Raw genomic sequence first — 26,182 nt, forward strand, 5'->3', positions numbered from 1 at the left:
GCTACATGGAGCTATAGTAAGGAGACACAGCAGAATGTATCCACGAGAAGGGAAGCTTTATCCTCCTGCTTATGGTTCTCATCTAAAGGAGACCTCCAGTGTAGAGGTCAAGCAATCTGCCCTGGAATAGCAGCAAAGCTGGAAATTGAACCCAGGTTTTGATTCCCAATCACGTTCTTAGCCCACAGAACCAGCCTGCTTCTCAGATCCCTCCTGAAGTGATGAGGCTGGGGCAGGGCTGCAAAAGTTCAGCTGCTTATCAGGAACCAGACTGAATTAAAATGTGGATCCTCTTGATGGTGCTTATTACTTAGAAAGGGGGGAAAAATAATAAATACAGCATTTTGTTTGTTTGTTTAAGGTTGTGGATTCCTTCAGCTATATCCTGCCTAACCCCTTTCGCTGTGGTTCAAGGAAAGATAAAGTGTTAGTTCTGTACTCCTGGAAAGAGAGAGTTCTTACATTTCTATTATTTCCCTTGTACCATCTCTGGCACTTGTCCATCACCTGTACTGAGCCAGTTCAGGTTACTGGGAGGTTTCTGCACACACTGGAACACAAGGAATCCTGCAGTCAGCAGGGGGAAGGGCAACTCCTGAGCCTGGGGGAAGTGTAGTCTGTACAATTGCGTTAGTCCAACTGTAGCCAGTGACTCACACTTCAGATCTTCCTCTTCTACCCCCAGTATCTGATTTCTTGCTTTGATTTTGTAGAATCATGGATTGATTACTGAAGAGACGTCCATGCAGCTCCAAATCCCTGCTGTGGGCTGGTTGCCACCCACCAGCTCAGGCTGCCTTAGGGCCCTGTTTAGCCCTACCTTGGGCACTTCCAGGGATGGGGCAACAGCCACTCTTCTGGGCAGCAGTGCCTTACTGCCCTCTGAATAAAGAATTCCCTCATAAAGTCTGATTTTTCTGTTTTTCTAGTTGATCTCAACTGTCCTGTCAGTCTGTGTTACTGGTGGTTTGTCTTACCTGGAGCCCTCCTGAAAGTTAATTTCTGCCACATTATGTGTGGAAAGAAGAAAAGAATAAGGGATGTTAATCTTTACTAAAGTGAGATGTGTGCTGTTCTGATGGGCAGCAACACTGATATCTTTCTTTTTCCTTCTATTTATCTCAGCCTTGTTGGCACAGATAATTTTGCAGAGATACATGTGCGCAGGGTTCAGTTAGCTCCAGTCACTTGAGAAAACTAATAACAGTGAACTAAATAAAAATCTTCCAGTTCCTGTGCTGGTGTTTTCACTGAAACTCCTTCCCTTGTTGATTATGCAATTGCTGTGCTGTTATTCTCTTGGAATGGGTTTATCAATGGCTGTGTAAATTTCTCTGCTGCTCTTGTAAGCTTACAGTGGGTGCATGACAAAGCTCTTAGAGGTTTTGGGGAAGAATGCTGTACATTTGTGGTCTTCACACGCTTTAGGGCTGTGGATGTGAGCCTGGCATCCACTCTTGATATCGAACACTGAGTGACTTCCCAGTCATAATAGCTTTCTGTTGGAATTCACTTGACCCACAACTGAACTAGCGACCTGGAGGTGAAAGACTCAGGCACTGTGTTGAATTTCTGGTCATCCAAACCATTTTCAAGCTGTTGATTATAGAAACCAATCAGTTCTTGAGTTGTATTCCATGCCCTATGTAGATAGACAGCAATGTTCTGCAAAACTGTGGAGCTTGCTGGCCAACTCTTCTTGCTCATAATTATGTGAGATCTGGCCTGCCACTATCAAGAGGTGTTGAAAGAATGTTGTTTTAACCAATTAATCTGGATGTGTCTGCTGATTCTTCATGATAAAGGTAATTGTATATTGGTTGTGAAATTGATCTGCGCTCCTGGAAAATCTGATACTCTGTAGTCTTTGTGCATTAGATAATCCTATGAAATCGAACAGCTTGATTTCTAACCTCGTCTTAATGTATATTGTGTTTGGTGAAACTTCGTCAGACTGGAACTGGTTAACTAGCTAACATCATTTAACTGGAACATAGCTGCAAATGCTGCTTAAAAAGGTCAGTCTATTACTGACAACATCACGCTAATTCATGTGCATCATGAGCAGTTTCATAAAATAGGGTGCAAGATTCGAATTTTTATCTACTGCAGATGCATAAAGCTAAAGAAATTCTACTGGCTTCTGTTGAAGTTTGCAGGGATTTAGCAGGCTGCGTCTTGCACTACAATGCATATCTAAGTAAATTCTATTATCCTGATGTTTGTGTCTGTTGCTGGAATTGATGGAGTGCATAAGAATAGTATTTCTTTGTGATGGAAATGCATGCTGACCTAATACTTTTGCCTTCTGTCTTTCTAATATTTATGCAGTATTTAACTTGACTAACAATGTGGATTTGGAGAACACCAAAAGGAAAATGGAGCTGTACCAGAAGGATAACAAAGAAGTCATTCAGAAAAACAAGATGAAACTGGTTAGTTTAATTTCTCCTCTCCCTTACAATTTTTATTCAATAGCAGAAGAGTTAAAGGATTTTCAAAGCGACACACTTTCTAAAATATCTTAAAAGGAAGCCAAAGCTGAGGGCACCGTGCATACTTCACTTTGTATTCAAAAACTGCAATATGCTAATATTCTGTGATAATGATACTCAGCACTGCTTAAAGACATGAAATTGATAGCTGAAATGCAATTATCCTTTATTTTGGAAAGCATTTGTAAAGAGGGACAGGCAGTGAAGTCTGCGTTTAATACATCACCACTACATTGTGCTGGCAGTCTCATTGGACAATATCCAGGAGAGACCAACTTCATTCCTATGCTAGGACAATTGCTCCTTTCTCATCTGAATGGTAAAAAGAATCCAGATGCAGACATTATGAAGCTCCCAAGAGAGAACTGTAAAACTGAAGGAAAGCACAGGTCTGGCTTATGCAAAATCTAAAATGAAAGATGTTGAAACAAACATTTAAACTTTTGTTCAAGAGCTGATAACAGTAACATCGGGAGCATTGTATGCATGATCTATAGGCAAAACACACGGATCTTTGAAGATGTGTTCACTGAAATATGGCTCGGATATCATTTTGTTCTTTAAAAATAAACTTTCTAACATTTCCTTCTGTAAGAAAAGTTTAATCTGTTAAGTACTTGTTCAGTATAAAAATACACATTTTTATTGGTTCTTGAAGTAAAACGTCTGCCCAGAGTGTGACTTAACAGGGTTTTGTGTTTGTATTGCAGTCGTACTAAGGACTGGCTTTCAAATCAGTAGGGGTGAAATCCTCACTCCCCTAAAGTCTGTGGCAAAACTCCCAGTGATTTCTTTAGCACTAGGGTTTCACAGGAGGAGACTGGAATCTGAAAAATGTTTGTTTGAACCTCTTCCTCTTAAAGGCAAGGAGATTTCCCTAGGGGACCATCTCTCTGACCTGTTATCCTGTGTGTGACACAATGCAATATCCTCTGCTTCAGAGATGGAAACGACCTCGCAAGTATTTGGCTATCTTATTTTACAGCATGGGCACAACCTCTAGCATTGCTGTAAGAATAGTGTGCTTTACCTGCTGCCCATCTTCCCGTTCATGTACTTGACTTGCAGGCAGCTTGTACACTAGCATTGTGATTGCATCAAGCAGCACAGTAATACTCTGTATCCACCCAAGCCCTCTGGGTCTTCTGTTTCCTCTGCTGTATGGACTTACTGTGCTAGAGGCTGTCTTGAGGAAGCTGGGCAAGTCTGCATGCCTGCAGATCTCCTGTAGGTCTGGATTCTTTTATTTTTGAACAATTGAAACAAAATAATAGACTTGACGCAGTTGCAAAAACGCACAATCTTGCCCATTAATTTCCCCTCTTTTGAAAGCTGAAATGGTACTTTTCTAATTCTCTAACTCTTTGTGTCAGGTTTTAGAATGCTGTTTCTCCTTGAATGGGAAAAGATGGGATGTAATTTCAGGCCTAAACTTCTTATGGTCAGTCTTTGTCCCTTCATTCCTGGACTGACAATAAGCATCCACTTGTGTTTTGCTCCTGAGGAAACACTGATATTTTCTGTCACTCTCAATGCATGTTATTTTATTTATTTATTTATTTTAACCCTTATCCTGTTCCAGTTTGAATCTGTTTGGCAGGCAGAAAGGACCAACTTTGAAAGTCATGTTGGACCTGAGACCTCAGCAGTTTTCCTCATCTCGACTGGAAATATATTGACACGAGTGTTCCTAAGGTTGTTTTTCTCTTGCAGCGCTGTCATGCAAGAAATTCAAAATCAGCAGTGATCAAGTAGCACATCGTATTATCTCTTCTTTTGTTTTGAGTTTGCCCCAGGCCTTCACCACCATCATCTGTATTTCTTCAGATCACGGAACTGTGTCTAGACAAGCTTTAAGCTTGACGTGACCCTTGCTGCCTGTTGAGCTCTCTTGTTTTTAATTGTTTTGTTTGGTCTTCCTTTCAGAAAGAATTTTATCTGATTTGTTCTTCTGTTATTGCTGTATCCTGATCTAGTTTAGGTTTGTATATTAGTTTACTTATTCCTGGCTCTAATTATTCTCAGCTGGTTTTTCAGATCCGTCAGCACTTTCTTACAATTTTGCTTTTGTGTCATTGCAAAGTCCAGGTAGATTTTATGCATAAACAGGAGGAGAAGGCTAGGAGCGTTTATAGACCCTGAGCTCTATGTTCTGTTGACTGAACTAACTAGATGTATTAATTCTTTGAAACAACCTCACTTAGCAATGGGAGGATGTTTGTTTCTTTGTTTCCTTTCATCGAATGCAAAGAGAAAGCATCTTGTTGACCTTCTGTTCACCAGTGTCACTGCTACTTGCAGAATGAAGGCATCATTTGTTGACTCAGTGGCAAACATTGAGATCTATCAGCTCTTTAATCAAGGAGTAACTGGGCCTCTCTGGGACCCAGCATCATGATCTACCTGCTAATAGGATGCTTTTCAGCATATTCTGACCTATGTCACATCACTATGCTTTATGATACAACTTCGGGTTGTGTTACAGGAACAAACTAAGCTCTTAGCTGCAGAAATGTTCTGCTTAAACCCTTTCAGTGGATTAATCAACCATTTAAACTTCAGATGATTTTAGAACTCTGTGTTTATTTTGGGTCTTGGGTTCTTCTGTACCATCTTCTCTCCCATTGGAATTCTTTTGATTCTCTCTTCTATATAAAGTTGTTCACCTTGAATCTTGTTGGTTTTTTTTTTGTCTTTAAACGGTTGTTATTTTTTTCAGCCCTCTTCTTTTTAGTTCTACTGTGAGTTTAACACCTGACTCAGTAGTTTTAATAAGCCTGTTTTTGTCTTCAGAAGTTAATCCTGAAACAAAAGCTCAGTCATCTTTGTCCTAGTAAGCTGTTTCTGTTCTACTCCTGTAGCACACAAGTATTATTCAAGCCACAGGAAAAACCTCACTTACCTTTACACCTGTAAGATATTCAGAGTTCATTCTTAAATATGTTCTAGTTCATCCACTTCTGTTCCACTGATAAAAACAAGTTTGCACTCAAGATGCAGCTGGTCTAGAAGGAATCATAGAATCACAAGGTTGGAAAGGACCTACAAGATCATCTACTCCAACCGTCCTCCCAGTACCATTACCATTGCTACCCCAAGCCACTAAACCTCATCTCGTAGCTCCTCAGGGGTGATGAGGGAAAGTCTTGTGAAATTGTATTTTCTGTCACTTTATTACATTTCTTCAGAAGTAGGATGTGTGGGAGCAAAGAGGGATGCCATCATTTTACTGCTAAGATAAAAGGACAAGCCATTGTTATTCTCTATCATTTAGAGCCAGAATCTAGAAGGGTACTTTCTCTACTGCAGCAAGGTGAAAATCTTTACTCTGGGCAGCAAGTGAAGGGATAGTCATCATAATGACTGTTAAAAGGTAAGATTTGGCTGCTTTCCCATTGCTTTGTCTGTGTTCTCTGATAGGCCGAAGAGTTGTGAGAGATCTCAGCCCATGCAAGGATGTAGATTGCTGAGAATCAATTTCTCATGTTTCCATTTCAGAGCCGGGAGCAGGAAGAGCTGGAGGAAGCTTTAGAGGTAGAACGACAGGAAAATGAACAAAGGCGACTACTTGAACAGAAAGAGGAACAGCTACAACAGATGATGAAAAGGAAGAATAAACAAGCACTCTTGGATGAACTGGTGAGTAACAAAACCGGAGGCTTTGAATGCTCTGTAGCAGAGCAAATAGCAGGTGGGTTTATATACATCTCTTTCAGTTCACTGTGGAATTAACCCAGCTGCCCCTTTCTGTTTTCCTGTCTTGCATGTTTTATACTACTGTTCTGTCTCCTTGCACTTGTTGCAATGCTAGAAAAAACTGAACAGTTTTGGTAAGCAAAAAACAAAGCAGTAATCAGGAGTTTCTTCATGAGCTCAGCTACTTCTGCAGTAGAAAAATAAAGAACAGATAACTGTATTCTAGTGATTTAATTGAGCATTGGTCAACCCATTGTGAGTTGGAGTGCCTAAGTAATAGGCTAATGAAGGGTATAGGGGCAGGGCTAGTCCTAGAATGCTTTTCCAGGTTTCAAGGGGAGAGTTTCTCACAGGGAAGCTTGGAAAGAAGACTGGAGGCTGAGCAGCTTCCTGGACAGATACTAGAAGGTTTCTTGCTCTGAACCTGCCATGTTTTCTTATGGTGGGAATTTTATGTATGAGATGCTTCTTCTGATGTGAACAGATGATGGATTCATTTGAGGACTGTATAGACTGCTGAAGAGAAACGTAACTCTTTCCAGAAATGGTCTTAATCTTGTTTTTGGCTTATTTTGCTATCGTTTCTGTATTTGAAGTACAGTGATGATATTTGGCCATAGAGGAGCTCAGAAAAATACTTGTTCTTTAATCAAGGTTCACTTCTCAGTTTTTTCATATAGGTTTGTGTTGACACCCATGCACAAACATTCACACCTTCTGTAACCCATGAAAACAGTCTGTGTATTAACATTAAAAAAGAAATAGGTGTGTATGTCTGTACTTATCGAGTATGCAGGTATGTCCATGTGTGGTTTAAAACTTCTTGGCAGATTTTAATTCAGAATTTCTCTCATTTCAGTATCTTATGTTAGTATAGCATTAATTCCTGCTTTGTGCTCTTGATTTTTATTTGAGATAGAGACACTTCTCTGGTTTTTACAGGAAAAGTAGAATTCTTTGAACCAGGGCATGAAGAGAGAACGTCAGTGTGCAATTCGGGTTTTGGGAGCTCTCCTGAACAGCTATTCTTTTCAAAGCCAGGGATTGTGGAAACCTTTCCCTGGTTTGTTTAAAGGAGCTGTTATTTCATTGTTTATAGTAAGGAGCAGAGATGACCAGAAAGTTCCCTGAGAATCCTTCAAGCCTGTAACTTTGCATGCAGTAGTCTCTCTTCACTTTTAAGGTATAAGTGCTTACAATCCCCACAATTAGAATAGTTTGAGCAATGGATCAATTCATAAAAGCTGCACTTCATACTCAAATTTATTGTATCAGAAAAGGGATTTTGAACTGATTTGTGTCTTAGTTCAATCCTGCTCTAAAATAAAGTCTTAGTTTACTGAGACTGGTGTTGCTCTTTTACACAGCAGTTGGCTTTACTGGAAATGTGCTTCACCAGATGGCTTGAGGAAAGAATGGTTATAAATAATCCTTAAAACATGACCCAAATAGGTAGTTTTAACTGTGATTGCAAATGTACTGCTATTAAAATACATCTAAGTATTCTAAAAACAACAGGAAGGTGATTTTAAAGGCTGAGGAGGGAAACCGAGCAACTTTAAGTTGTTTCAAGTTAAGTTCTGTCTCTGTTTGTGAAGGGGGCACTGTCAACTTAAATTAGGATCAAATCTTATTTTGTAATACTAAAGGTTTATAAAACCAGCATTAAGGTGTTTGTACAATGACTTATAAAGTCTCTGGAAAACCAGCAGTTGCTAAACAAATAAACATTTCCTATGGTCTCTTAAATCCCTCTAATGCTGTGCTACATGTCTGAAAATGAATCTGATCATGAGTAAAACTGATATGCGTGCTCTGCTGAGAAATGCAGCAAAAGCAATGTAAGGAATTAAATTAAAAGAAAAAGGAATGATGTGTATATCTGTGGTGTTTGATGGTACTGTACCAAACCCACAACGGTTAAGCTCTGCCTGCAGTGATACCATGATATCAATGGCAGAAATGCTGGCTTGGCGGGGCTGTGAGTAGAGGGAGGTGGAAATGCCAACATTCACCCTTAGATTTGAGATGTTCTATTCTGAATGCATCACCTGGTGTTTGGAACCCGCACCCATGTCACATGGCTTTTGGCTATTTGTTTTTTCTTTTATTTTTTTCCCCCCTTCATACTGGACTTTAAAAGGGCACCTAAAGCATATTTCTTGTGCAGCGTGAGCTCTCAACTCTTCTTGCATTGAGTGATGGAAGGTTTGGGGTTCATAAGAGAAGAGCACCTGAACTGAATGTGCGCAATGCACTTTCAACTGGAGAATTTTGCATGCAGGTATACTACCCTGTTTTCAAAGAGCTTATAATTTACATAGTCCAGAGGCAAGGAAAAAGGCACAGAAATGCTTGGTATTTAAAATGTTGTGCAGCAGGTTCTGGGTTTGGGTTGCTCAGGTCTTGCAGAAAGGTCTGGCCTTGAGGCCGAGCCTCCAAGAGCTTGGCCTCTGCTGGGAGCTGCGGGAGGAAGGCTGGCATGGTTTGGTACAAGGAAGAGCAGGTTTTGTGTGGCTAAAGCTCTGCAAGCTGCTGGAGGAGCAGTCACGTGCTTCAGCTCCCAGTCCTGCTCTGTTACCTGTTGCCCATTTTGCCTCCCACTACTGAGTGAAGTAGATTTTATGTAACCTCTGTTATAGCAAACCTCTTGTGATAAAACCTCCCACATGAAAAGCACAGCACCTCATTGTGATTTAGGCTTGTAGTCTCAAATGGATTTTACTAGAAGAGATGTAGGGTTAAGTTTTTGTTTGCCCCCCTCTGTTTAAATCCTCTAAACTTGGGCAATTGGGATTTAATAAAATATTAAAGCACTTCCTTTATTTACTGTATAAACTCATCTGTAAACTGAGGTTTATAGAACAGCTCTTAGATGCATTCTGTGATGTGGGACTTGCACTTACCTCTTCAAGAGCCTGCACTCCGCAGGTAGGAGCAGAATGGCACTACAGCACTTGACAAACAGGCATCTTCCCCTTGGGCCATGCAGTAGTTTGGAATCACACAGAGGTCAAGGTGTCTTAAAGATGTCAAGCATCCACCTTTTGCCAGAGCCTCAGGCTTCTTTAAACATATTTCAGAAATTTCTACATGTAAGTAGCTTACATGTTTTTTGTTTTTTTTTCCCATACAGAAAATTACTAGTATGAATAAGGGCTTACAGGATTGGATCTTTGATTTCTGTTTCTGTGTTAATAGTTAACAAGAGGACTATGTGCACGTTAGAAACGACAAACAATCATGAATGTGGTGGCTTGCTGGCGCTGTGGTGATTTCCCACAGTTGTGTAATCTGGTTACCAACCATTGTGCTGGTGTGGAGCTGTTAAGAAGTTGGTATAAAAATTGGCTTCTTTTATCGTGCCAGAAATGCAGTGAATGTTTAAGGAATGTGATACTGGTCAAATGAGCCTACAATATTGAATCTGGAGGTTAGAAGAAACTACGGCACTTAAACTCTGAGAGCCAGCAGCACATAGGGTGGTCAGCAGGATGGCTGTGGGTGCATGAAATGATTTGGAGACATGGAGTCCAACTATAGTTTTTGTGGCCCAGATTTTCTCCCAGCTGTACAAAAATCTCATCATTACAATTTAGATTTTTAAACCTCTTTCCACCTTGGGATCTGCTGAAATATCAGGGAGGTTCTATGTCTGATGTTTGTCATTCCGTAGCCGATATCCTGTGGGATTTTTCTGCTCTTAGCAGTTGCTGCCTTGTCATGAGATGAAGTGAGTGTAAGAAATGAGAAGAAAGAGGAGGGAGAGTGTTGGGGCAATAGTAGGTGTAAAGCACAGCCTTTCTTCATGAGCGCTTCCAGAGATTTCTTTAGGCTACTATGGCAGAACTATTTCAGTGATGGGTGGATGGTTGGACTGGGTGATCCTGTGGGTCTTTTCCAACCTGGGTGATTCTGTGATTCTACGACATCAAGGCATCGTGCAGTTTTAAAAAGCTTCCAACTTCTTCCTTGGAACTGTTCTAAAATGAAAACGAAAAATCCCAGTTCAGTCTGTTGTGAGGTGGTTCACGGTTCAATGTTTGCTTGGTTTGAGTGTCGTGTGAAAAATGGTACCCTGCAGAACTCTGGGAGTAATCTATTCTGAACTTCTTCACTGCTTTCAGCTTCACTTCTGTTCTGGCTTGGGAGCCCAGGGGAACTCAGTGTGCATGTGGACAGTCACATTAGTTTATTAGAAAATTGGCTAATAATTGCTGGCTCTCTCCATAATGTAGCACGTAGATGTATGTTAATAACTATTTTGTTGTGGCCTAAACATGAGAGTTTTAGTGGCTAATTTGCTTAACTGTTCATTTTATTACTTTTATATATTTCTTAAAAATTGGCTGGCTTCCCTAAAAATAAATCGGCGAAGGAGAAAATAAATATGCTGTTGGTTGCACTTACAATAGTGCCATTGTGCAAAGCAGAGCAAGGATCATTTCCAAACGGCCTCAGGTGAAATCTAATGGGAAACAATTTCAAACTGGTCTGAGCTCATTGGTAGAAAGAATGTGTCTTAGATAAACATCTGATCCAAGTTACCCTGCTTTGTATTATTCTTTCTCTGATTAAGCTTTTATTTTTTTTTTTGCAATTTTAATAAATATGATCACATTGGCTTGTTGGAATAAGGAGCCTGTTACATTGTCTTTAATGTGGATTCTATAAAAATGGTTGTTTGCAGGTTACTCTGATTTATGGCGTTACTGCAGCTTTTTCTTATCAATAAAAATGAGCGTTTACTGTAAACTCTGTTTTTTGTATAGAGCATACTTAGCTTTACACTGCTCTGCTAGGGATGCCCTTTCAGATACAGCTTGCAGTTTTGAAGTATATGCAGCATTAATTAGTATTTATTTTGGTTTAGTATTCAGATGTTTATTCATACTCTTACAGGAGAGCTCCAGTCTTCCTGCTTCACTGCTTTTAGCTCAACATAAAGACAGATCTACTCAGCTAGAAATGCAACTGGAAAAACCCAAACCTGCCAAACCAGTCACATTTTCCACTGGCATCAAAATGGTAAGTTTCTTCCTTTACTGTTTTTAAGCATTCTTTCAAAATGCCTGTTTCTTTTTATTTTATTTTATTTTATTTTATTTTATTTTATTTTATTTTATTTTATTTTATTTTATTTTATTTTATTTTATTTTATTTTATTTTATTTTATTTTATTTATTTTTTTATTTTTTTTTTAATTTTTTTATTTTTATTTTTTTGTTTTTAATGCCTTTCAAAAGACACAAGATTTCCTGATTTGAAATTTAAGGTTATTTTAACCAAAGTGGCATATTGTATTAAATAGTTGAATCTCTACTCATATAACTGGAAAAGAACAGTCCGTGTATTTCATTGTTCTGCTTCTTGGAATATAGGAAACCTTTTTATTGCATAATTGTCTAAAACCAAGCTGTACCTTTTCCTCAGCAACGCTGTGCTGTATGTTGAATTATTTTGTCTCTTATTTGTCTAACAATTCTGGAAGTTGAAATTTTAGATTAGAAGACTGCACTCTCCAAGTTTGCTCTGAGCACTGAAATAATCAGTGAGTAGGGACAGACAGCACTGCAAATGATGCAGAGTGGTTTGGGATGTTATTTTCATTGCTACTGGAATCGAGGAAGCAGCAAGTATCTTTTCAAGGGTTACCACTGTAGTGACAGCTAAAGATCTGCCGTCATTCCTGCATTTTATCTCAACGTGGTACAAAGTATGCATCTATTTAGTGGTGCATGGAAATGTAAGATAAATAAATCTAGTTTTTGGGGTGGGGGAGGGCTGTAGATGGAGTGTGAGCTGTTAATCTTTTTTGTATCTGGTTTCCTGCTTTGTTAAAAATCTCTGTGCTTTTCTTAGTCTTTATTTTTTAGAGTTAATAACGCTAACTGATGTCTTGACAATAACCAACACTCCCTACCCTTGTGGCAAACCAGAAAGTAAGGAAAGCAAAAACCGTTGTGTTGTGCAAACTACTCTCCCATCAATTAATCAGTTTGATTTGTCAAGGATATCTGGGTTGTGTTCATTGTTTGCTTCCCCCAAAGAGTTTGCAGCATAATAGCATTTGCAGCTTACTTTGCTAAAAGTAGCGTCAGCTCTTGCAAACTCATGCGGGTTGTTCTTTTGCATTGCTGTAGTACAAAACTCTTATCTTCTTCCTTTTTCTTCTTACAGTCTAAGACCTCAGGGGGAGGCAGATCTTCTTGGTGGGATGTTTTCCGTGTGTAGAAAAGCTGGTAGGCAAAAAAATATTTGTGGATGCTGCTTACAAAATATTCCAGTGTAATTCCTGTACTTGCTGTTAGTACATATTCTCAGACCTTAAGCTGTTTGTCTTTCCAACTTTGCTTAAAGAGCTAAGTTAAGCTTCCATGTAGCTTAACTACACGGCGAGGACAATGGAAGTACTTTACAATTTATTTGTAAATGGATTTTAAATAGTATTAAGCAATTGCAGATGTTTCAGATCTGCAGCCCTAAGTAAACTTCATTCAAAAATGGTAAAAAGACTTGGATGAGGAGATTTCTAACATTGTGACACTTAAATCTCACCATTTACAATAGGAAGAGATACTCCTGGTAACCGATCATTGTTTTGTCTGTGTTCAGGAAGTGTCATTAGATGACTGATTTTTATTTGTTCAGTCTCAGATGAATGAACAAAACCCTCCCCCAGATTGATCTTAGTTATATGAAAAATAGTGTAAGTACAGTTAAAGTGAAAGATAAAAAAGTGAAAGTTGAGGATATTTGAAGTTAGTGCCTCGTGGAAAATGGATTCCATCAAGCAAAACTGACTTCATACTGATAAAAATTACAGGTTTGCTAGAGAAAGTTGTCTACCTACCAAGGGCGCTTGATTTAATTACGTGATAGCATTGCTTCTTAGAAGTTTATAGAACTCACGTTGGACAAAAGTAAGAATATTGATGCTCTGCATGGTAAATGAATTATCTGGCTGACTTGTAGCTCCTGTTGTAGCTGTTGGTTGCCACACAATGGGAATATTTCTGGAAGGGGTGCTCTGCAAGGACACAGTGCAGTGCTGGGAAGCAGATGTCCCATTTCAATGGGTGACATGCAAGCTGGCAATTTACAGGGCAGTTCTGGCAAGCTGGCCTCCTCTGAATGGCCTGTGTCTTAATATGGCTAAATGCAAAATTATAAATAGAAGAATAAATAGTGGGTTCTGTGAAGAGGACTTGAAGTTTAACTGACCATACAAATGAATCTTGACCCTCAACCACAGCAATGCATGTGAGACTTGGATATATAAATAGTACTGCAATAAAATAGGAAGGGACTTCTCAATGCGGTGTTGGGAAGACTCACACACTGAAGCATTCTGCTGACAGTGTTTGGAGAGCAAGAAAGTTCATTCAAAGGTGGTAGGTTATGCTTTGTGCTGAGTTCTGCCTGTAGTTCATGAGAAGGTTATGCTATGACTCAGTGTGCAATAAGCAACTCCTCGGTGCAGAAAAAGCCAGGTCTGAACAGCACAACAGCCAGTGTAGCAAGAACTGGTAACCTTAGTTAAACAAATAGGAGCTTAATAGGAACTGGAGGAACAAATAGACCTCAGAGTTCACAATGTTCCAGCGGTTAATTGTCCTCACTGTTAAAATTGACTGTGGAATGTGATGAAATCTCTAATTCTTGCAAGTTTTCAGATCAGGACAAGGATGCCTTTTGGAAAGTTACTGTTGTTAAATGCAAGTTTTTCGGCTCAGAATGAGCTCATGTTGTAAAAAGCAGTTGTGCTGATTGTGTTTGACTTGGTGCTGCTGATGGTGTAGTGACAGCGTGGATGACATCCTACCTTGAGACTCACCTGAGATGCTTAATGTGTTTCAGGTTGAGTTTTTTCCTAAAATCCTATGGTACACAATCCATCTGCTTTGAAAATTCTGTTCTGGGCTCACCATTAAAGGTTCTCGCAGCACACAGATGTGCATTCTTCTCTCTATTTTTCCCTACCCGATCTTTTCTAGTGGATGTTTTCTTTAATATTGTTCAAAAGAAAGAACCCAGGTAAAGCTGGCTGAGATGCTGGCAGATCTGGAACTTGTGTTTACACAAAGGCTTTACAAACACACCAATTGTGGCAATGTGTTTTTCATTTTCTGCTTGAACATGAGCGTTCTTCCTGGGCTGGTCGTGGTCAGAGATGTTCTTCAGCCTGACTGATAATTGGACAGGTTTCTTGCTTTGTGAATTAAGAGGCATGCCCATTCTAGTCTGCTGGGCTAAGCTGAAGAAGTTGGCTCATTTAAGGTGTCGTATTAGTGCTGTAGAGTTCCTGTGCTTACAGGAGGGAGGAATGGCTGTCCCCAGTAAGCTGAGCAAGAGCAACCCCTATAGCACAAGAAAGACAATTAGGTCAGGGGATAGAGTTTCCTTCTTCATTTTTCATTTTATTAGACTGTTATTTTGCTCCTTTCAAGCAGGAGTTGCTTTTTATTTGCATTCTGCTGGATCTCATTGATATTTTAAATTAACTTCAGTGTGTTGTATCTTCCATGCTTGAAGCACAGCCGTCTGTCAGTCAGTGGATTTGGTCTCCTCAAGTTGGGATGGAGGCTTTTCAGAGTTTTCTGCTGATCATGCTTATCATAATAAGGAACAGGCTTTTAGCATATTTGAGCATGTAAAATAATAGTCTTATTATATCTAATCTCATCAGTATAGGCTGCAAAAGAAATTATGACTGTTATACTTAGTGCAGTAATGCTGAAAATACTGCCTGCCAATACATGCACTTTAGATTTCAGTACCAGACCAGAGAAGAGCAATGGTTACCAGACATGAATACTGTTTCTAGGGCTTATCAAGTTGTGCAAAACAAACATCATGTCTGGGAACAGAACCACTCTTCCATTCCTTGGTGACTGTATTGACCATTTCTGGTTGGGAGATGCCTTTAACTGGAAGTTAGTTTTTAAAGTGGGAGAGGTACTCTTACGCATTGTATGTTAATGGCAATGTACAAATGCAAGCAGGAATCCATTAAACTACAGCGATTCTAGTTTTCTTTTTGTGAATCTAATGTTTACAGGACTGTGGGAGCCTTTTGGTGCTTGTAGTTATGCGCTTTACAGTACTTCTGGGTTTAAAAACACGTGGAAGTGTGGAAAGATTCAGCTCCTCTTTAATTCATCTCAGACTGGGAGTGTGCAAAACACTGAGCCTGGGACCCAGCTATTTATGTGTCTGTAGTAAGTCCAAATGAATCCCTTAGACTGGCTCGAGTGCATACTTAAGCCCATTTCAAGCTGCATGTCCTCTTCCTTTTTTGTTGCTTTCTGTTTTACAGTGTCTTTGCTCCTTTTCCGGGGTCCCTGGGGGTGCTCAGCCTCCAGTGATAGTATTCTTGAAGTAATTTCATGTAGTTGAAAACTCAGTTACCTCTGACTGGATTGTCCAAGTATGTAGAAGAGTGTGGGTGTCGTCTGGCCTTTTACCACTTGAGAAAGCGTTCCTTCTGCATTTCATATCCAAGTACCTCAAAAGGAATATAACATCTCATTGATCATATGATTTCTGTCAGGATTTCTGTCTTAACACTTAATGGCAGTGGGAGGATTTATTAATAGAAGTACCAGTGCAGAATACATGCTTCGTCATCACCAAGATGGTCATCGTGAATTTGCAGTTCAAATAGAAGTGTTGGGGAGGGAACCAGATGCCTGGAGGCGGTGTACTCATCCAGGATTAGACAACAGAGCGGCGGAAGGAGGAATAGGATCCAGCCCTACTGAATTCCTGACCTAGTGTCTCTTCCGCTGAGCCGGGCTCCATCTCCTGTCAACAGCACCTCTGAATGGCAGCAAATTAAGAGTGAAATATCTGCTTCAGCTCCTTTCCCATCCAAATCACAGCGGCGGCGACGTTGCATTTAACTTAGTGTCTGAATATTATCAGGGTTTTATTCCATTCGCTGTAGTTTGTCTGTTAGTAGCTGGAAGCCGTAGAGCAGTGCGCAGGCTGAAGCAGTCAGAGCTTGCAGGAGGCAGCAGTCAAATCAGTATTTCAGTGAAATGAATCTGTGTCAGACACAGGATGTCTAGGACACCTCAGGAATGCACGTTACTACTAAACTGAGCAGAACATGTGCTAAGGAATGGATTTTTTTTTGCAGCGTTACACTTGCTGTATTATTCTAATGGGAAATAGCATTCTTATTTTACATTATGTGGAGCTGTTTCTTTTAAAACGTTGACCTCATCAGCTCAGGTCAAATTAACTGTTCTTCATTATTGCCTTTTCCTACAATATTGCTTCCTGTGCAAACAACTGTTCAGCAGCGGCTCCTGCTTTTCAGTCTGTTTCTTTTATAGCTCGTGGAGCAATTATCCAAAATCCTGTTCCAAACACACACACAAAAAAAAAGTCTCTCAAAATACCTTTTTAATAAGTTGTGCTCTTTCAAAGCTGCTTAGACAAATGCCAGGGACTCTGAGGTAAGTGAAGTGAGCGCAGCACTTCTGTTTAGGCTGCGGCTGTTCTCCAGCTTTGCCACCCCATCTGTGTGGCAGGGAACCGTTTCAGCCTCCCGGTCTTGCTTTCTCAATTTTTACGGCTCTGTTTTGTTTTGGGTTTTTGTTTGTTGTTTCGATGGCTTTATTAAAGCGCTGTTAGAATTTGTCCAAAGTTTAAAGTAAAATAAAATCCTTCCTTCGCTGTTAGCTCAGCTGTCGATCTTCTGGCTGAAGCACTTCAGATAGAACAGATTTCTTTGAGATCTATGCCAGCCTGAGTTTAATTAGTATCTTCTTTTTAATCTTCATCAGGCTTGTGCCACGCATGGCTTTTTTTTTTGCAGCTGGGTGGAGTATTTATCTTTTCACAACACGGAGTTGTGATTCTAGACAAAACTGCAATACATTTTCAAGTGGGAGTAATGTGTTCAGGCGTACAGATTCTCTCAGAATAGGCACACTGGTTTTAGAAGACATGCATGTAAGGGTGAAACATTTTGCAGCAGCACTGAGCATTGTCTGGAGCTCCAACAGGAGTCGATGATTGAATCTGTACCACGAGGCTGCTTCATTCCCCTCACAGTGTCAGTGCCTGCACACACATGGCTCTGCCCCAGCTTGATGCTTAGACACAGTGGGCTGGACAGCAATACCATGAAGGAGAATCCCACTGCAGAAGAACCAGGATGTGCTGGTGAGGGGGTTTGTTTTGCAGCACTTTCCAGAAGGTCTATGCGTGAGATGCTGGAAGAAACAGCACTTCTTTGGGGTGGGCATTCAGGGGTTGCACGTTTGGTGAGCAGGTGCACATGTACGTCAGTGGGAGTCTGCCCTTCTTCAACACTTCATCATGACTTCTAGAAAGAATACTGCGTACTGCTTTAGCTTTGAATTTTTGCCATCATTAGCAATAGCTTGTTTTCAGCAATGAGCATTGCATTGATCTGGTGGGAAGGATGTCTATTTCTGATAAGTGAAGAAGGAAGAAGAAATGGTGACTGTTGGATCTCTGACAGTACGTATAGAAGTCAAACGTGTGAATGAAGGGACACACAAAATGCTAAATGACAGAATTCAGTTTGGGACTAACGTGCTGAATTTTGAGTGCTGTGACCCATATAGTGCTCACTTCAGTCTCACAGGGTTATATATATACAGTGTACCTGCAGCTTGGGAGTGGTGTGATGGAGAATGATTAGCAGTAGTAAATATACTTGTTTCACCAAATCTCTAGCCTGCTATTTCAGGATGTTATGTTAAGCTTTGAATGCATACATGCAGAACCGTGCTTAAATATATGAACTCTGTTTTTGAAGTGTATGTCAGGTACACTTTATTTAAAACTATTCTATCATCAGAATGCTTCGTGTGCACTCCAACCCACAAACTGAAGTCTAAAACATTTTAATTGGGCTCTGGGCTTGCTGTGTGATTACTATTATATCGAAGCGTATAAACATTAAGCACATTATGTTCACTTAATGAGTGTTTTTCTAAATGTAGGTAAGAAATGCTTTTGGGGAAAGAAAAGCAAAGTAAATGATAGTATTTATCATTTCCCTTCCTTTCACTCATATGGTGTTGGCCTTGGAAAAGGAGACTGCATTTAGAAAATGTGGTTCTACGTTTTGCTGTATCTCTTAGCAGGATTAATGTTTGGAATGCCTTAGGAAAGATGCCATAGTGAAAATTAAACAGTTTGGCACACAGACATAATCAGAACCACTTGCCCTGATTCTGTTTTATAGTTGGGCTCTTTTATACCGCTCTGTTAGAATAAATATTTGTACATTCGTTTTAAGGCTCCTTTCCATGGCTAAATCAGCACATGTTTATATACACATACAGTATAAATACGAATTCAGCCCAGAAGTTTGCACAGCTGTAATGAGTGGAATTTGGTGAATGAAATAATGCCAAAGCTGTTAATTATACAGGAGTGAACAATGAGACAAATGTCTATATTAGTGAAGTTAGTGGCTGTAGCTAGTGGTATAATGTATCTGCCCTTCAGCTGATGCTTTTTGAAATGGAAGTGTTCTTCCCTTATTTATTCATTTATTTCTCCCTCCTCCACCAATGGCCTCTGGGTTCTACTGTATGATGCCCAAGTTGCATTCTGACAACCAACGAGACCTAATGCTTGCAACAATAGCACAAAGACACATTGTAAACGGATCTGAGGAAAATACCATGTAAATCAGACTGAGATGTTCCCATTTCTGAGTCTTATAGCTCTGAATAAGCTATTGGTTGAGTAGGTGTTACCGTGAGCAATAAGGAGAGATCTGACTGAAAGAAAGAAGGTGGCTGAGAGGGGAGTCCAAAAAAACAGCTGGCAAGAAAATAAAGAATAATAAAAAATTTCTCAATCATTGTTTGTTTTGGAAAGATCATGCTTTAAGCACATGGAAATACTTTACACATTTGAGAAGTGCTGACTTCCTACATGCCTTGTGAAGGAACAGCAAATCATTCATATAATGTAAACACATTAATAGATTGTTCCAATAGAACTTTTTGGTGCTGCTGTTCTTCTTAACAAGATACAATTTAGTGTATGTGCGCCATTTGGATGCTCTGCTTTGGCCAAGAGTTGCATGCATCACAAATGCCCAATATTTAAGTACGTGCTAAAAGAACAGCACAAAGTTATCGAACCATGTTTTTTAATGCAGAAGGTTAAATAGTAGTGCCTGATGTACTCTTTAAAGGTAAGCATACTAGATGGCAGTGATGGACCCAAGGGGAGGCAGATAACTTTTATGGAAGCATGGTTGTAACCTGTCTCATCATGTCCTGAGTTGGAAGGGATCCATGAGAATCATTGAGCCCATCTCCTGAAATCTTGCTAGAGATGATATTGGAAATGAAGAGAGGAGAAATTCCGACATCAACAGTGAAACTTTTGGTCTAGGAAGAAAAATGAGTAAGATGTGAAACTTTGTTACCAGAATTGCAGTTGTTACTTGTGGAATTGTATAATTGCAGTGCTTATCAGAGGTCCTGAGGTCATGAGTCCTTCCTTCTGCTTTGAGGATTTGAGTGTTCCTGGCAAAGACTTGTCTAACCTGCTCCTAAAGGTGTCCTGAGATGAGGGCTCAGCCATCTCCCCAGGCTGCCCCTGGTAGCGGCTCATTGCCCTTCCCTTTACATTGTAGGGGAAGCTCTATTAGTGCATTTCCTTGGCACAGTGCAGCTTCGTTGGTTTATGTTCTGTCTTCATGAATGCAAAAAGCGGGTTGCTCTCTGCCTTCGGGTAGAAACTTGTTGTGTACTTCAAGGTGATGAGATAAAAGGACTTCACAGAATGAGGTGTTTTAGGATTTACATCTAGGAAAGTATGGACTACTTTCCTTAATGTCTTAATTGTTGCTTGACAATCAAATACTTGATTTCTGTTGCAGTTCTCTGGTAGTTTGTTTCTGTTCTACAGACTAGATATGAATTACATTTATCAAGTGGTAAAGGACTCTTCACAATTAGGAAAATACACTTATACGATTAAAGAGAGAAGTAAAGCTGTCGGAGGAGCTGTAATAAGAGCAAAGAAAGATATAGAGCCATTTAGTCATGTTAAAAGGTTGAATTTGTCTACGTGCACAGAAAAATGTGAGCTCTTCCTGCCCCAATCCCATTTTCTTAGCCCTTGTCTGCATTTGTCAGAACACTACAGGTTTTCTTTTAAGCTTCTGTTGCTGCTGATCAAAGCAGTTTTGTGTCATTCCTTGATCTTCCCTATTGTTTACCTGAGGGAGGGCTGACAGCCTGGAATGGCAGAGCTTGGGGAGTGGGCTCACAGATTCCTCCGAGTCACCTGTCAGCTGGATTGCATCTGTCCTGGAGATGCTTGCCTCTTAGGCACGTGTTAGACTTACCTCACAGATTAGTTTGTTTCTTGACTACTCCTGTTTCTTCTAAAGACATAGAGCTATATGTACACACACACACACACACACACACACACACACACACACATATATATATATATGGATATATATACACGTATACACACACACATATATATTATAGAGCCTCTAAAGGAGGGCTATGAAAATGGGGAAGGGTCTGGAGGAGAAGATGTATGAGGAGCAGCTGAGGAGGAGGAGCCCCAGGTTTGTTGGGGTCCAGAGTGGAGGAGACTTGAACCATCTGTCTGCCTGTGTTGTAAAGCTTGTTCACCTTTGTAGCATTGCTAGAAGGTCTCTCCTTTGCCTGTATCTTCTTCCTTGCTTGTGTCTTCTTTGCTTGTATCCTCTTCAGACAAATTTTGCATGTCCTTTTTGTTCCTGTGTAAGGTCTGATCTCAGAGGGCAGCAGGATTGTGTGTGTGCACACTTAGATGGCTTTGAACATGACATCCCACTCTCTAACAGGGATTCTGGCTGTAGGCGGGGGTGTACATGCAAGACCTCTGTTTCCCCATAGCATCTTCTGTTCTGATTTAATCTCTGAGGTGCACCATCTTTACTAATACCTTAATTCCCTGCAAGGAAAAAAATGTTCAGCATGTTGATTGAGGCCGTGCTGGGTGTGCTGTGTAGCAGCCACTTGCTTTCTGCATCTATGCTTGCATGTAAGGCAACACAGTGGACAAATTACTCAACTTCTGAAGTTTGAAATAGCATATTTACAAATTAAAAATAGGTTTTAAAATAAAGATGTTTTTCAAAGCTCTTCTGAGGGCCTGAGTTTCCATTAGTCGGCCACGCAAGATGCTTTCGTATTGTAGTAGGACATTTGCAGTAAAAGATATTTTGGATCAAAGAGACGATATTCTGTACCAAGAAGACTTCAATAATAATTTTCCTGAAGAATGTTTGTTCAGGTGCAGAGGGTGGGAGAAGGGAATATTGTTTTAGGCAATCAGTGTTGGACATGAAAAGGTGAATTTCCCTGTACATACCTAGTCTGGATTCAGTGTGTCAGTCAGGGTGTTGCTGGAAAGAATTATTGACAACATTGGCTGCTAATAAAAGAGAAGTCATCCTCCTGAGGGAGTGTGTTGGTCTCTGAAAGTTTTCCTTGTGTTCATTCTTCCTTACTTTTTAAAAGAAGAATATCCTAAATACGAGCTATATCAGTGTGGGTAAGTTATTGTTTTAGTTTATTGTTCTACTTTGTCTAAGCGTGGCTGCCACAGAGGTAACTGTATTGTGTTACAATTCCATCAGAACGTGCGGCAGAGCAAAACATGCTCAGCCTCTTGCAGAGAAGACACTAACGTGGCATAAATGCTGTATTTTATGTAGGTTCTCTTTAAAAATGTAGGATAATTAAGAATATTTTGGAAACGAAGAAACCTGCTTTGACTCACTCAGACAAATGTGAGTAGCGGTACGGACAGGAAATGGAGGGACAGAGAGCACATATGGAACAATCCGTCTCAATTAGCTGGATGGAGGCCAGGACACTGGAACCTGCAACATTTGCAAGGATTAGTAGAACATGAAATGATGGGTTTGTGTCAGTATGATGATTCTTGTGTTACTCTGGGACATTATGAAGATCCTGGGCAAGGTAGACGGTGCATGGGAGGGTTGTGCGTGGGGAACTCTTTGAGTGGAACAAAGAAGGGCAGGTAAGTAGGTCGGAGGAAGGAACAATTCAGAACCGAAGGCTGTGGGCAGGAGTGAAGAATCATGTATTTTTAGATCTGAGGGCTATTCTCTTGTTTCATCTCTTGAAAGAGAGGTGTGAATAAAGGCAATGCTGCTCTTTTCTCCAATGCAGAGAAAAAGAATGACAGAAACGTGATCCCCTGCAAGACTGTCACAAGCAGTGCTCAAGTAAACAAGACCTTTTGCTCTGTGCCATGTAGACTTGCTGACAGATCTAAACGGGATCGATGTGGGCATCTGATCCTTGCCATCGTTAGGCACTCTTTGGCACTAGGGTTTAGGGCTGCCTGTGTTTGTGTACCTGTGGGCATACGGACACAGCTAGTGGGGCTGAAAAAAAGCCATCTCCATCCAAAACTATATATAAAGCATTCCAGCTGTAGTGCTGCCTTTAGAGAAGATCTTAGAGCTCATACAAGTGAAGTCTGAGGAGTAATCTGTTAGTAAATACTCAAGATTCTGCCTTTCCAAAAGGGCAGAAGTTTCTGTGAAAGCTTGATGGTAACGATGCTGGGGGTGGCACTGCCTTCTTTGCTTGCTTTTGGAGCACGTTTTGAGCTGGTTCGTAACTGCAGTTCAGAAAAAAGCATAATCCAAGGAGCTTTATTATAAGGATTTCCCACCAGCCACTGGCACACTGTCATATGCATGAAGTTGGAGGGCTATCATGTGGTCTGCTTGACAGAAGAGAACTTGGCATCGGACTTCAACATCTATATCCTGGTGTTTAATGTCTGTTGGCACTATCTTAGCTGTGCGTGCATACCAAGGATTCCCTTTTGCATTTGTTCCTACTAGTGCATTATTAGGGTTTTATTCATTGCGTGGGGAGAGGAAGATGGCTTGGCTTCAGAGCTGATGGGAGGATGTATAGGGGATTACAATGGAAACTATCTGCCTCCTTCATCTTCACCCATTCAGTTTTCACTAATTTACTCTATGTACTTTTTTGTGAGATGCCTTGAGCTTGAATTCCCATTTTGATTTATGTAGAACCTGAAGCCTGGACAGGATTGGACCATTCAAGAAATTGAAATGTTTGTAATAAAAAGAACCCCAAAACAAAACAGAAACAACAACAACAAAAACTCAACCAACACAAAAAACCACCTCTAAGCATAGTGTTGCATTAGTATAGTTTGACTGACAGTGTTGTGTACAGCTTCTGTTTTCTGCTGCTTTTTAACGTTACTTACATCTGGTTGGTTAATTTCAGTGACAAAATCAAACAAATATGTGACTCTTAAAGCAAGAGAAGCGTTCCTGAAGTGTGTTGCATTCATTTCACTGTTGGTTGCTCTTAAACCTTGAGTAAAATAATGGTTGTAACCGGGCTTCTTTGTTTCCTTGTTTTTGTTTCTGTGAAGTATGAAATACAAATACAGCTTTTTAAATTTATTTTATTTTATTTTATTTTATTTTATTTTATTTTATTTTTATTTTTATTTTTACTTTATTTTGATTTATAGAAAGTACACAACCACTGCAGCCTTTCAAAATGCGGAATTTCTTCTGTAGGAAGAAACCTCTCATTAGCACTCAGGATACTTGATTCTTAAGTACGATGCTGCATATCATGCTGGCTTATCTCCTGTTATCTTCATACTATCTCTAATCCATCTTAGTGGTATTATGAGGCTTGGAAATCCATGAGTGGACTGTGCTTCAGGTAGCAGATGAGGTCCTACAGAGGGAAAGCAAATTTGGTTGGTAAAAATTCTTGCTGTGTGTTATATAAGAAAAACCTCTGCAACTCCGATGCTATGAAAGTTCACTGTGAACTTGGGAAAGATGGAGTGGTGGTGGTGGTGGAGACTTTAGGAAGGCCATACCTGATAGCCTGTGTGTTAGTGAATGTGAGACATTGAGAGGGACAAGGGCTTGGACTGAAATAAACTGTCTCTGCATTGTCACTTGTCTGTGGCTTCTCCCATTGCAGGAGAAAGGAACTTTTTAGGGGAATTCAGAGATTTAGATAAGAGAGCGTTTGTTTCAATTAAAATACTTCAGGTTGATTCCAAGAGGCTATCAGATGAAGCTAGTTTGAACTTGAGTTTTTGGAGTAGGGTGTCAATGCAGCTTTGGGTGGTTTTTGTTTTGGTTTCGCTGTCTTCTCTAACAGGACATGTTCTGTTGAAAAATCAATTGGGAAATGCTAAGGAAGGTGGGTGATGTAAACGATGCGTTTAATATTCTGCTCTAGCAGGTTCACTGAATTGGTAAAATTTGTTCCTTTCATGATTTATACTTAGAATTTGCATTTTTAAATATAATTAATCTTCTATTTTCTTCGCATTTGAGCTTGCAAAGTATGAAGTCGAGAGCATGGAAAATAACTTTGCCAGTGCTTTCCTACTCTTCTGAAATCTAATTAAAATCCTGCAAACGTTGTCATTCATCATTTTACCATAGGAGTGTGTTTCCTATGGAGACAGTCTAATATCCTGCAGCAACTTTGTGGCATTACAAAAGTAATTAATGTCCCCCTTTTAAGGCAGTGTGTGTTTCTACAATGTGGAATAACACTTCAGTGTTGTAACTGAATGGCGTGCTAGGAAACACCAATCCCTCGTGTACAGTAACAGGAAGTATGAATATTATTTATTAATGATAATAAAAAACACCTTCACACACAAGCTTTTTCTGGGCATATCTGTGTTTTGGTAAATGACGGTGAGTTTTAGTTGCAGAAAATCTTTGAGAATAAGAACAGTTTGTGTAATAAAGAAAATCTGTTTACTTAAAAGCCTTTGGAAGTGGTTAAAAGATAGACCTTCTCTGTATGAGAGGGATGACTGTTGTGCAATAATGCCCCTTCATTCCCCTTTCATAATAAATCTCAGCAGAGTATTCATCTGAAGGGCTGGATGCCAAAAAGAACAGGTTCGACTTGTCTGTGAGGATTTACACCACACTAAAATGCACAACTGCTTTTGTAGAGGTCATTGTGAAGGTCACGGAGCTCACATGCACTGCTGAATGAGAGCAGCCTACAACAATAGCGTGAGCGATTGGTCTGTGTGAAATCAATATTTAAAACCTCATATGAAATGTAGCAATAAGCTGGAGCCTTTATAACATGGCTCCAAAGCCTGTTTTGCAAGAGTGAGTGGTCTTTTCTTCCACGAGTTTGCATCTCATACCCTCTGCTGACTGTAACTCCTAGATGAAAACGTAAGATTTTTCTCCCTTCTTGACAGTGAACATTGAAATAAGTCGATATGTTTAATATAAACACCCAAGCTATTAACAATTGCACCGGGGTGCTTTCTCTGCCCACTTAAAAAAAATCAAATCAACTCGTCATTGCAGTGGATCAAGTTGCCTGAAACTGGGAGCACTTTGTTTGAAAGTAAGGTCTGAGATTGGCCGTAGGGTCAGTATGTCTTTAAATAAAAGATGATGATCATTTCAAATGGCAACCGGCCATTGGTGTGGCTTAGTGTAGAGATTAATTAGTAAAATTTGGAATGCGCTACAGCAAATGCAGCTGATTGGCAATAGCATGTGGAGCAGCAACTGGTGGAAGCCTTGTGCTTCTGGGCAACAGAGGTATTTCCAAAAAGACTTAAGAGTGCTGTGATGTGTTATTCTTTAAATGGAACTGAACTGATTGCATCAAACGGCTGTTCGTGCGGTTCAGTAAAAGCAGAAATTAAACAAGTCTGATGCGGATTGCAAAAGGAAGCAGTTTGTCATGTTGTTTTGATGCGATTAGGTGCATTACATATCGGTGCCCCTAATGTCAATGTACAGAGCGCTGTGATTTGTCTGCATTGCATTTTGTGATTGTTTTATTTATTAATTTCTATTGTGAAGACAAATGTTAGATGTACTGTTCTACTCTCAGCTGTGATTTATTCGAATAGGACACTGAAGTCAATAC

General features: G+C 40.0%; 1 protein-coding gene across 2 annotated transcripts in view; it reads left to right on the plus strand.

The window, feature by feature from the left end:
* Positions 1–26,182, plus strand: part of MNAT1 (MNAT1 component of CDK activating kinase) — a 113,631-nt gene that overhangs the window by 38,916 nt on the left and 48,533 nt on the right. For both annotated transcript variants that reach the window (XM_072337731.1, XM_072337732.1), the window contains exons 4-6: positions 2,332–2,435; positions 5,994–6,134; positions 11,094–11,219. In XM_072337731.1, coding sequence (XP_072193832.1) covers positions 2,332–2,435; positions 5,994–6,134; positions 11,094–11,219 — 371 coding nt within the window. The remainder of the gene's footprint in view (positions 1–2,331; positions 2,436–5,993; positions 6,135–11,093; positions 11,220–26,182) is intronic.

This window comes from Excalfactoria chinensis, chromosome 5 (genome assembly GCF_039878825.1).
Source record: "Excalfactoria chinensis isolate bCotChi1 chromosome 5, bCotChi1.hap2, whole genome shotgun sequence".
NCBI classification, from domain to species: Eukaryota; Metazoa; Chordata; class Aves; order Galliformes; family Phasianidae; genus Excalfactoria; species Excalfactoria chinensis.